This window comes from Equus asinus, chromosome 20 (assembly GCF_041296235.1).
Source record: "Equus asinus isolate D_3611 breed Donkey chromosome 20, EquAss-T2T_v2, whole genome shotgun sequence".
NCBI lineage: Eukaryota > Metazoa > Chordata > Mammalia > Perissodactyla > Equidae > Equus > Equus asinus.
In genome coordinates, this window is record NC_091809.1 from 47101622 (window position 1) to 47115137 (window position 13516).

The window sequence follows — 13516 nt, forward strand, 5'->3', positions numbered from 1 at the left end:
ACACACATGACACTTAACCCCTAAACCTTCAGCAAGTATCTCTTAAGAACAAGAACAACCTTCTACATAATCACACGATACCATAATCACATGCAAAATATTTAACATTGATACAATATTACCTAATATGTACTCCATATTCAAATTTTCCCAATTATTCCAATGTCCTTTATAGTTTGTTTAACCCAGGATCAAACCAAGGACCATGCACTGTGCTTGGTGGTCATGTCTCTCCTTATCTTTTAGGACTCAATTCTGGAATCACTTCCTCTGGAAGCCCTCTCTGACTCCCCCTACCCAGTCTGGGTTACATGCCTCTTCTATATGTTTCCATACCACCGACTATCATGGTATCATTATGCTATTTTGTAATTTTCTGTTTATTTACCTATCTTCCCTATTAAACAACAAGCTCCTTGAAGAATTTCTATCCTCCAGGCCTATATTGTCTGGCTCATTGTAGATACTCAATACATGTTGGCTGAATGAATGAAAGAGCGAGCTTTGAAGGAGAACTATGACTGTTATGGACTGAACTGTGTCCCCACAAAACCTATGTTGAAATCTTAACCCCCACTGTGACTGTATTTTGGAGATAGAGCCCTTAAGGAGGTCATTAAAGTTAAATGATGTCATAAGGATGGGGTTCTAATCCAACAGGACTGGTGTCCTTATAGGAAGAGAAGAGTCACCAGGAATGTGGGCACAGAGGAAAGGCCACGTGAGACAGCAAGAAGGCAATCACGTTTGCAAGCCAGGAAGAGAGAGCTCACCAGAAACCAACCCTGCCTTCATCTTGATCTTGGACTTCCAGCCTCGAGAACTGTGAGAAAATAAATTTCTGTTGTTTAAGCTGCCCAGTCTGTGGTAGTCTGTTATAACAGCCCAAGCATACTAACATACAATGACCAAAATCTGTGTGTCCACAGTTCCTATGACTAATGGAATGCTAAACAAAACCTATACCACTGCTAGAACAAAGATACAGAGACTTCTTCCCCTCACTTCTTGAAAAATTTAACAGAACCCCACATTTAACAGAAAGAATGACAAAAAGCATCATCCTAACGCTTATGATATACACTTAAAAAACCCAACTGGATCTTCAAGAATATAAGAAGCAAACGGTTAGTATCAGTCACCATTCGTAGCTATCCAATCAGCTGGTAAAGAAGACAGAGTGTAAGGAGCACACATCAAAAGGAAATCTTTCATGGTGCTACAATAATATCACAGACTCACCTTCCCAACTTCTGCTCTTTAAGATATCTGCTGCTAAGGTGCTTACATGTACATGTATATGCTTCCTCTTCCCCACACAGACTGTGAAGATGATAGCAGAGGCCATGTTGTTGGGCAGTAGTGTTGCTGTTTTGATCGCTAACAATACCTAGTACAGTGTTCTGCTCCTACAACACTCTTCGTAACTACTGGCATATGGATCATCGTGGATAACTGACTCATCTTCTGACCATTATCACGAGATTCTCAGCAGAACAATTGACTGGTCTTTAGGCCCTTTCCCAACCATTCTTTCTCATGTTGACCTTTCACAGTTATCATCTTTCATACTTGAAGAATAATTCAGCAAATGAGCTTGCTACTTTTCACTTAACTCTCTAACACAAAAGCAAGCCAAGACTGTCTTGATAAATAAAAACGCATTTTAGGAGAACCTAAATAATATCATCAAAGTATTCACAGCTATTCTAATTTCCAAACAGATCATACTAAGAAATCTGGAAACTTGAAAATGTAACCAAATTCTATGCCCACCTTGGTCTTGCTGCAGTACCCAGAAGAGGACAGAGATCCACTAAATTATTCTTTCCAAACAGCTTACAATGTTACTGCTTGAAATTTGCTTTGGTGCTGAATAAAATAAATATAATCAAAGTATTCTATAGCCTGAATTTGTAAAACATCAGATAAAGCAAGTGAAATAGGTGGTAGATCAAAATCTTAATCCTACTTGAGACCTAACAATTAGCTGCTATTATTTCAAGGTATTAATGAATCTCTGAAACTCTTTTAATTAAATGTAATACAGGGTGCTGAAAATGCTAGTCACTGGAGGATTTTTATTTGTGTGCTTGTTTTTCAAATAAAAATTAGACCTAAAGAAAAGAAACTAGAAACACAAACAGGACCTGCCCCTTATGCACAAACATACACATACACACAGGGTTTTTATTCTTAACAGCATCATTTACCTTCTGCCCTTCTCACAAAGCTTCTCAATTTCAGCTTTCAGATCCTGCTCCTTCTGCAAAAACTCCTTCTTTTCTTTCTCTATCTTCTTCTTTGTTTCTTCTCGTTTTATTGTTACATCCTGGATAGCCTTTAATATCTCCTGAGTCCCACACAATTACAGTCACACATAAATAAAGAAGGAAATAAATTAGTTCTTTTGGTCTGAAGGTTATTTTCAACTATCACAAATTAACACATTGACCTCAGTGAATTCAAATTGAATTGAAAGTATCTGACGGACCAGTAATTCCAAAAGCCAGTATTTAGATGTAAGGGAGAAAGGTTACAATGAAGCAGACTTCAATTCAACAGGAGAAAGAACTTCTAATAATCACAGCTGTTCAAAAATGGAATTTACTGCCTTGTGAAGCAATAAGCTCTCCATTAATGTTGTTCAAATAAAGGCTGAACGAACACCTGTCAAGAATGCTGAGAAAAGCATTCTTGCACAGGGTGGGAGTTTGTTACTCCCAACAAATCTGGTCTTGTTTTGTTTTGTTAGGTTCTACTTTATGATGTGTAAGGTTATTTTTTTTCTTTTTTTCATTATTTAAAAAAAGTATATGTATTTGGAATAAGAAGTCAAACAATAAAAAAGTGACAAAGTCAAGTCATCCCCTAATTCACACCAATTCCACCCATAAAGTAAGCAATGCGTTAACTGTTTTGTACTATGCTTTCACATCTTTCTCCACTCTCACAGAAATACACATATATTTACGTATGTATTTCTTTGCTTTTTTGTTTTATAATGAGGTCATTTTATATACATTATTCTGCATCTTGCTTTTTTCACTTGATATGAACATACTGTCAATAAATACAGATCAAACTCAAAAACAGCTGCATAACATCACATTATATATATATATATATATATATATATATTTCCAACTTATGCAACCATTCTCTGTTAAAAGTCCCTCAGATTGATTCCAGTTTTTTTGTAACTACAAACAATATTGCAATAAACACTCTACATGTCTACACTTTCATGCAAAAACTTTTATTTCCGTAGAATAGACTCCTAATGAGACTGCTAGGTCAAGGTATAGTCACGTATTGCTTAACGATGGGGATATGTTCTGAGAAATGCATTATTAGGCGATTTCACCATTGTGCAAACATCATAGACTGTACTTACACAAACCTAGATCGTATAGCCTACTACACACCTAGGCTCTATGGTCCTAATCTTATGGGACCACCATTGTATATGCGGTCCATCATTGACCAAAATGTCATTATGCGGTGCATGGCTGTAAATGTACATTTTAAATTTTAACTGACCGTTCCTAATAGCTTTTCCAAAAAGGTCATAACAATTTGCACTCCTACCAATGTCTGAAGAGAGTTCATTTTTCTTCACCCTTGACAACTTATTTCATTTCTGCCAGTCTCTTGGGGAGAGGGAGGAATGGTATCTAAGAATTTTAATGAGCATTTCTCTATCTCCCATTCTTTACTGTTTTTACTGCCTGTCCCCTCCGACTAGAATAAGCATTCAATGAAGGCAGAGACTACATTTCGTTCACCTCTAAATCTTCAGAGCCTAGATTAGGAACTCAAAAATATTTGCTGAACGAATGAATGAACACTAGTGAGGCTGAGGTTGTTTTCATATATTTATTACTTATTTTCTTTTCCTCTTCTTTGAATTACTGCTTATAATTGTTGTAGGCAAAACAATAGCCTTCTCCTCACAAAAATGTCCATGTTCTAATCCTTGGAACCTATGAATATGTTACCTTCCATAGCAAAAGGGACTTTGCGGGTATAATTTCAGTATGGATCTTGAGATGGGAGATAATCCTGGATTATCTAGGTGCGCCCGATCTAATCACAATATGGGTCCTTAAGAGTGGAGAAGTTGGGGCTGGCCCCGTGGCCAAGTGGTTAAGTTCACGCGCTTCGCTGCAGGCGGCCCAGTGTTTCGTTAGTTCGAATCCTGGGCACGGACATGGCACTGCTCATCAGACCACGCTGAAGCAGCGTCCCACATGCCACAACTAGAAGGACCCACAACGAAGAAGATACAACTATGTACCAGGGGGCTTTGGGGAGAAAAAGGAAAAAATAAAATCTTAAAAAAAAAAAGAGTGGAGAAGCTTTCCCAGTTGTGATCAGAGGAAGACATGATCAGGCTAGAGAATGCTCAGAGATGCAATGTTGCTGACTTTGAAGATGGACATGGGGGTCACAAGTCAAGAAATGCAAGCAGCCTCTAGAAGCTGGAAATGCAAAAAAACGTATTCTGCCCTAGAGCCCCCAGAAAGGAATGGAGCATGGTGGACTTCTGACCCACAGAACTGTAAGAGAATAAATCTGTGCCATTTTAATCCACTAAATCCATGGTAATTTGTCAGAGCAGTAATAGGAAACTAATACCATAAGCTTTTCTGGTTTATCTCTAGATTGTTTGACTTCTACCGTGAATTTGTAGGAATCTCAGAATGTCAGGGATATCAAACCCTTCGTCAGATGCGCTATAAATATTTTCTCTCAGTCTAACATTGATCTTTTGACTGTTTTTTGTATCACTTGCCATACCAACAAATTTTAATTATATGTAATTAAATTGATTAATTTTTTTATGGCTTTTGGGTTTTTTACCTGGGTTACCATGACCTCTTGCAACTTGAGGTTTTATAAATATTCTCCTAAATTTTCTTCTAATTTAAAATTTTTTTCCAGTATTGATATATAGACTTTTAACCTACTTAGAATTGTACTTTTTAATATAACGTAAGACAGGAATCTAATTAAATGATTTTCCAAGTTGACAATTATGTCAACAAAATATATTAAGTAATTAATCCTTTTCTCTGTGAACTAAAGTAACAGTAAGAGTTTGGACAAGATACCCTCAAAGTTCTTCTTATCCTTAAAATTCTATGATAACCATTAAAAAGTTAAATGCTTTTCTATTAACTCAGAAACAAAAGTAAAGTCTGACGAGGGACTATAGCTTTACTTATTGACAATTTTAATACAGGCAGAATACCTGGTGATTCTTCATTTCTTCTTCTCTCCTTTGCTGAAGTTGCTTTAATTGCACCTGGAGCTGATTCTCCACCTGCCTCTGCTTGTCCAGGACCTCCTGGTAACGCTCCTTCAACAGGGTTCTCTCTGTCATCATTTTATCCTATTGGTAACAAAAAAAGAAAAGTTTAATTCCCCAATTTAATTGCAAGAAACTTTCACTGTGTGCCTGTTCAAGGCATTGTGCAGAGTTCTACGGCTGCATGCCCAATACTATAGCTAATAGCCATATGTGGCTATGTAAATTCAAGTTAATTAAAATAAGAAAATTAAAAAATCTGGCTCCTCCCTCACCTAGCCACATTCCAAGAGCTTAGTGGCCACATGTCACTAGTGAGTACCATTTTTGGACAGTACAGATACAGAACATTTCCATCACTAAGGGAAATTCTACTGTATAACACTGATCTAAGGAGAGGACTGGCACCCTATGGCCTGTCTTTATAAATAAAAGTTTTATAGGAACACAGCCATACCCAATGGCTTACAGGCTACTTTCACACTACAATGGCAGAGTGAAATGGTTACAACAGAACCCCATGTAGCCCACAAAGCCTAAGGTTTTTACTATCTGACCCTCTACAGAAAAAGTTTGCCAATCCCTGCTCTAGGGAATAAGAGGAAGGAAGCATTTTATTATCTATTAAGAAAGAGAAAAAAAGAATGAGCAAAAATAAACCGATCACTTACTTAAAATGCATCCAGAAAAAGGATTCCTTAATGCATTAGCACTGAAAACTGACAGATCACTAAAGAGGTCTAGGGAACCTGGCATTCAGATTGGGCAAATCAGCAAGCTCTCATATATAGCAGGGAGTTGAAGGAAGGGTTCTGAGGACCACAGTTCAGTCCTGCCTCCCCCCATCAGTAAATCAGGGACACTAAGATTTAAAGAGAGTCAGTTGAAAATATATTTGGTATAAGGTAGCCCATGTGAAATTTAAACAGAGCATTAAACTGAATTTGTTCATTAAAAGATAATTATTTCCAAAGAAAAGATTTTAGAAGTGAATGGGGGAAAACTTATTACATTATGATAAAAAATAAACTCTCGAGATGGGACTTCAGCTTTGGGACAAGCTAGTCCTTAGTCCCTAGGCTGAAATATCACCAAGGCTCTCCAAACAGATGACTCCCCAGCACCACATCTCTAAAGGATTCGGAACAAGGGGTATATGGATGGGCCTCCGGGGTCTTCAAACAATCTGAAATTGGTGTGTATGTGTATAATTCAAAGTTTTCAAAAGATTCTGAAAGAGGACCTTAACCCAAGAAAAGTTAAAGAAAGGTTAAGAACCAACAGATGAAACTAGTAGATTAGAGGATTCTTTTCTTTTTTAACTGCAGCTCCCTCCCTTTACTTTTTTATGGTACGTTCTCTATCCATAATGCATCTTTAGAAACAGGAATAGAGGAAAAAACACTAGTCTCATAGAAAGAAGTCTCAAGGTACATACTGTTAGTACATACAAATGGATAACTCAAAGGCATACAGTAAATTACTTGATCAGATTCACTCATCTCAACAAGCCAAATGGTTGTTACACATTAGTACTTTGTTTCATCAGTGGCTATTTCGTTCTGAGAACGAGGAGTCACAATTTCAAATGCAGGCAGTGGGCAATGACTATAAATGCATGAAAAGGGTAGCAAATAAAATAGGAACCAAGTTTCTTGTATTGCCACTAATCTTAATACCTGCCTAGTTCCAGTGCTTTTTTAAAAGCAATGTGAACCAGACCACGACCCAAAAGAATACAGCCAAACAAAACACAATCCTGGGCCTCTTTTGGCCCAATGGCTTGCCACCCCTGCTTCAGACTGATACTAAAGCTTATCTATAACTTCTTAGTTGGCCCCTTCAGTTGCCGTATAGTCATCCAAACCCCACCTTACAACTGTGGAGACAAAATAAATACTCTGTGTAAAGTGCTTAGAGAAAGCGCTCAAGGAAGGTGACTCCTCCCCCTTTCCATGGAGGTTCTCTCCAGGCCTGGTTTCCAACCAGCACATCTCCATCAAGTCTCTCATCTCTAGGATCCTTTTACTTGCCTGTTATAAATAACTCCTGAGTTGCTAGTCTCTATTTAAAACTTTTACTGGCCTCATCTGATTAACGTACTCCATCTGTCCCTCAATTTCTTCAACTTGCATCAAATATCCACTTTCTTATCATAATGGTTGCTACAAGCACCTTTCCTCTTTTTTCCACTCAGTTAACACATTTTACCCCAAAGACCTCTTCCTGATCCCAGGTTGCCCTTCCCAGGATTATCCCTTCTCTTGAAAAATAGACTTTTAGATATCCATACACTTAAGAGACAGAAGTTTTTGCTGCAAGATGCCAGAAACAGATCAAGGGGACCATTTTGACAAAAATAAATAAATGCAGTTCTTTAAGTTTTAAAAACCAATTACCTAGGAATAAAATGGGAAGATACAACTAAACAACACACGAGAAAAAGACTTGATGGAGTTTGACTGAAAGCTCAACAGTGTGACAAGACTGCCCAAATAAGCCAACGTGAGCTTAAGACATAGTGTCCAGAATGAGAGAGAACGAGAGTCCCATCGTATTGTGAAGTAATCACACTGTATCTGGATTACTACCTTTAGTCCTCAGGATCATGTTTTAAAAGAAACGTTGATAAGACGGAACATGTCTACGTGTGAACGTGGTGGAAAAGTAACCAGGATGACGAGAGGACTGAGAAACAAATCAGTGAAGAAAAGAAGAACGTTAGAAACATCTGCGGATATTCTACCTGGAAAGGTTCAGACTTGAACGGTAAGAGGAAGAGGCATTAAAAAACTTCACATATAAGGAGGGCTAACAAGTAAAAGAGGATTCAGATTGACTATACATGGCTCAAGAGAGAACTCTAACAAGAAGTTCTAGAGGTTCTGTCCTCACCTCAGAATAAGATCTAACAACAAGAGCTATTGTAAAAATGTACTAGGCTGCTTTGTGAGGAGTAAGCTTCCCATCTCTGGAAGCAATCAAGTAGAGGTTAGCTGACCGTCTGTGGGGGATTTTATAAAGGACATTCCTGCACCTTTTCCAACTGAGATGATGTGACTCTAGATGTTCCGCATTAATGGTTTCATATATCAACAATGACGGTTTAAATACCTACCAGATTCTTTTCAATATCTTGATCTGTGTTCACCTCGGAATCAGCCGTCTTAAAGTCAGTCTATAAAGAAAGAAACAATTATATTCAGAACTGTTCAGAAATATTTTAAAAGGCAGAATTACTCTAGTACTTCCACCTAGAAATCTGCCGCAAGTAACTAAGAAGCTAACTTTGTGCTCTTTCCACTTATCAGTTTCATAGCAAGACAAGCACTGTAGGTCTAGCAGACAGACACTGACATCCATACTGCATTAAGCATTTATCCCACAAAATAATCTAAACAAGACCCAAAAACTGACTGAAGGACACTCTCAAGACTGAGATAAGAACTTTGCCCCCTACAACCTATTGCCCATCTTTCCTCCTATGACAAAGCACAGCAGTTAGTAGAAGGCAGGATATGCTGCAGTTCTTAAGATGTAGGTCAGAGAATTAACAAGGATTCCTCCTGCAAGGACAAAGATGGGAAATATGAATGCTAATGACCTACACTCATCGACTACTTGGTGAAAGAGATTATATGTAGGTCATAAAGTTCCTAGTCACCACAATTAGACACTAGCTCCTGGCTGTATTATTTATTGAACACCAGAATGGAGTCATCGCATAGCACTGTATGAAAATAGTATGATAGTTGCCAGTAAAAAAAAGAAGACAGAGTAGTACTCCACCAACTATAAAGAAACATCTCCTACCCTCGAAAAAATAAAAAAATAAAAAGCCCAAATTCCATTTAGTAGTAGAAACTTGATACTTGACCTGTACAGCAATGTTCTGAGAAAGCTTCAGGGAAGAGCTATCCTGATCATCATCCTGATCCACTCTGACTCCTTCAACCCCATTTGCTGGAGGCACTACAGGTGGGAAATCCAAGCCTGTGTCCCTGCTCCCTTCCTTTAGGATGGAGGCTTGTGGGGATTTCTCTTCAGAACAATTCCCGGAGGCAGGCTGCTTTGTATGGCACCCTGCCTTAAGAGACCGAGTGACGGGATGGAGGCTCTCCCGGAGGCACGTGTCCCCCTCCTCTCCTGCTGTGTTGGCCACGTCCTTCAAATCAGACTGAGACCCACCGCCAGAGAGACCAAGGGCTGTGGCTATCAAGTTTTCTCCTAAAACCGCCCGGTGCGCTGCTGAAGTGTCACCTGCTGATGAACCAGGATTCTGCTCTGGGTGTTCCAAATGGACATTTCTGTTATTCTCCTTGGTTATCGTTTGGCTACTTACACTCGACAGAGGCGAGTTCTTGTGCTTCTGTGCAGGGTCTTTGGGGCTATCGAAAACATAAGATAAAAAGTTTCTCTCTTCATCCAATCTTAAAGAGGATAAAATATATAATACTTTTACCATAACCACTAGAAGAACAAAACAACACTATACAACCCCCCAAATTATCAGAACAGAAAGGAACTTAGTTTCTATCCAGTTATTTTTCTCTCACATGCAGGGAGTACAGCTCGGCAGTTAAGAACCTGGGTTCTGGAGACAGTCTACGGTAAATGACAACACAGTAAACGACCACACTGAAGACCCCCCAAAATTTTAAAGGCCAATTTGAAGAACTTTTAGGGATGCAGATGAAACAGCCTAATGCTAGTCAGAATATTTCATTTAAGTTATATGTAAGAATTTAGTTACACATAATATTCGAATGAAGAAAATATTTAGAAATATTTTTATTCCACTCTCACGTTTCATAAGAATAAGCATCCAAATTCATTACACAGATCTTTGACCAGAACCACTTTTTTAGGTTCTTCACCAGTTTTCCAGAGCACAGCATCTTCACTTCAAGTTGTCTGAAGTACAGACAACTTTGAATTCAAAATCGAAGCTCTCAGTAGAAATTTTATCCCAGATGACAAGTATACACAAGTATAACCCTGGGATAGTTGTTTCAATGTTTGTCACAGCCATTTAACATATTGCTTTTTGAAGAAATCTTTAAAATCTATTGACAATAACATCCAACATTTATAACCGTAAATCTTTCACCCAAGACTAATGACTAAATCTGTGTTAAATTTCTTTCCCCTTTTTTTTCAAAACTGATTCTGTCAATTGATGCCCCTAAGCACCCGAACTAGCAGTGTCTGAAGCTTCAGGTCTGTGCCTTTCTTTCCTCAAGAGTATCAGCTGTTCAAATAAAACAATGGAGACAGCATCTTGTGATATGAAAATCTTTATAAACACTCTAAGCTAATTCCTTACTGGGAGTTAACTGGAGGGTGGGGGGACATTTAACTATAAACGTGGGCATATACAGCACCTGGGTGTGAAGCCTGACAGCTATTTAGAAGTTGTTGGATTCTGGGCAAGTTACTTAACTTCATTTACCTATCTAATAGGATTATTGTGAGGGTTACATGAGATAATGCATATGAAGTCTTTAGTATAGGGCCCAGCACATAGCAAACACTCAGGCGACCTTAGCTGCTAGTAGTAGTAGCAGTAGCGGTAGTATGTGGCTGATTTTACTTGTAAAATGAAGTTTATGGGTAAACTTACTTAACATTCTTCCCCATTACCCGCTCACTAACAAACCTCTCTTCATTTGAACAAATCTATTTATTAAGTACTCTGGAGTCAGACGAGTCTGGGTTCACACCCTGACTCCAACATAGCCTGGTAACCTTGGCAAGTTACTAACCTCTTTGTCTCAGTTTCCTCACCTGTAAATGGGAATAACAATATTAGCACCTACCTCCTGAGATTGTTATGAGGATTAAATGTGTTAGCATATATAAAGCTGTTAGTGAAGTATTATCTATTTTTAGGTCCTAGGTACTCTAGAAAAGAGTTGAGGTGGAAAACACAGTCAATTTAGGACATTGTACATAACAATGTGTTAAGCACTGTAAGATGCAAGATTGGGTAATAATTCCTGCCCTCCAGAGTTTAGATGGAAGGCAAAATATATAGATGAGGCAGTAAGCCATATTAACAAAGCTACCTATTTATCCAGACAAGATAGATACAGACATATAAATACAAACACAACCATATATGTGTGTGTATTTATATTTACATGTGTCTATGTGTATATGTATATCTACGTATCTATGTAATACAGAAGACTTCTGTAAACATATGTGTGTATCACATAAAAACATATAGTTAAATGAACATACAGTCCATGTAGGACAGGGTGGGGAAATATTTGCATTTTTGGATGAGTTTGATCCCCTGTATTCTAATCTATTTATTCAACAAACATTTAGAATGCCTGCTGAGTGTCAGATGCTGTTTCATACCAGAAACACAAATACAGATGAGACAATCCCTACCTTTAAAAAGCTTAACCTAGTGCAGTGCCACTAGAACAAAAAGAGGAAAGACCAACTGTACTCCCACAAGAAGCCCATCTCGAAAGCCCTTTACTTTACCCAAATGAAATCTTCCCAGTCAAGAATCCACGTTACCTTAGACCATCTGGGAGACCTTCGTCTGATTTGGAAGCACACAAACTAGCAGAAGATTCTGGAGGATTGGGGGCATTGGCCACCACACCAGCCACCTCAGACGCTGCCATCATGCTCTGTGTGTTCAGAAACAAATCACAGGCTACAAGTTTCAAAATTTCAAAACAAATGTATCTTTCCCCCTGAGAATGTCCATACCACAGCGTTGTTCCAGGAAAGAAACACCAAGTTGGGCTCCAGGAGGAAATACTTAAGAGTATTCTGCAGTAGGGTATTAAAAGAGCCGCTGCCCGCAATAGGTCCCAGTGGACATCAATCAGGAGTCACCATATTCACATAAACATCTAGGAGTCTGTGTAAAGCTTTGATTTTCACTTCTGGCAGAAACGCAGTCATTTAAAATGGACTCTTTTCTGTAAGAATATTCCAAATGGTCCACACACCTACCTTACCTAATACCGTGGATAAAGGATACATTTTTTAGCCTACTATCAATAATATCTTGTTTTAAAATCATTTTATGGCTGTTACATTAAAAAGAATCTCCATTAATGTAATAAGTTTTTCGGAGGTGTTTGTGTGTGTGAGAAGAAACAAACTGGGCAATCCACATAGCTCACTGTCAGTATGTTCCCCACAGATGGGAAAAGTCTGATAACCACTGACTGAGGAAGTACAGACTCTTGAGTTACTACAAGGCGGGCAAAGAGTCTAAGAATCTTGGTTACACTAGCATGAAAACGAGAAGCTGAAAAACAGGGTAAGCCAAGTAAGGGAACGGGCACAGATGACCTTCTTAGATCAAAAGGTCATCCTTTATGTTGTAGGACAAACTCATGGCCCTCTACGGTGAAGAGAAAGGGGAAAAAGAGACTACTTCACGGGGGAAGGTGTAAGATAGGGTTGGTTTAAATTCTCGTTTTAATTTTAACAGCATCACAGGTATACTCCTGAACCCTGAAGAGCGCACGGGGCAGGGATGGAGACTGGGCTGTGTCAACACTTCAGTCACAAGCCAGAGAGCCTCTGTGCCTCAGTTTCCCCCATGATACAACGCTCCGAGGAGAAAATGGGCTCTAAACCGCCATGACTGCTCCCTCAGGCGCAAACATCCTGCCCCGACAGAGCCCGGGTCGGGGGTTCCCCGGTGGCCGGTCCCTGACAGCACAGGGCATGGGTCAGACGGGCAGCTCTGAGGCCCGAGAGCCCCAGGGGCAGGGGGCCGGTCCGTTTAGCCGGAGGCTGCAGCGTGGGGCAAGAAATCGAGGGTGCCCAGGGAATCCCCGCGCCGCAGCCTGGCGGCGACCACCAGCGACGCGGCGACGCCGGGAGCGACGGGTCCTCGGGGGAGAACGGGAGACGGCCGCGAAGGGGACAATGGGGGAAACAGCGCCGGTGGCCCCGGCCGCCTTCGACAAGGGACTAGCTGAGCGGGCCGCCTCCTCCAGCCAGAGGGCCTCCGCACCTTCCTCTCGGGCCCCCGGCCCGGTGCCAGCCCCCGGCCCATTCTAGGCCAGGACCCTCGCTCCCGCGCGCACAGCCCCCTCCACGCCCCCCGCCGCGCCCGCGCCCCCGGCCCAGCGCGCCACAGCCCCGGCCCGCGCCGCCCCGCACACCCTCCCGCGCCGCGCCCCCGGGAGGCAAGGGGGGAGGGACGGGACGCAC

At 40.3% G+C, this 13516-nt stretch overlaps 1 protein-coding gene across 4 annotated transcripts in view; it reads right to left on the reverse strand.

Annotated features, from left to right (window-relative positions):
* The window catches only part of RNF214 (ring finger protein 214), a 39078-nt gene that overhangs the window by 24951 nt on the left and 611 nt on the right, over positions 1-13516 (reverse strand). Inside the window, exons 2-8 of one of the 4 annotated variants that reach the window (XM_070490222.1) lie at positions 11852-11967; positions 9192-9702; positions 8433-8492; positions 5258-5398; positions 2214-2353; positions 1243-1323; positions 774-823 (exon numbers count right to left, since the gene is read on the reverse strand). In XM_070490222.1, coding sequence (XP_070346323.1) covers positions 774-823; positions 1243-1323; positions 2214-2353; positions 5258-5398; positions 8433-8492; positions 9192-9702; positions 11852-11967 — 1099 coding nt within the window. The remainder of the gene's footprint in view (positions 1-773; positions 824-1242; positions 1324-2213; positions 2354-5257; positions 5399-8432; positions 8493-9191; positions 9703-11851; positions 11968-13516) is intronic. The other 3 variants (XM_070490221.1, XM_044753715.2, XM_044753716.2) reach the window with 3 other exon arrangements.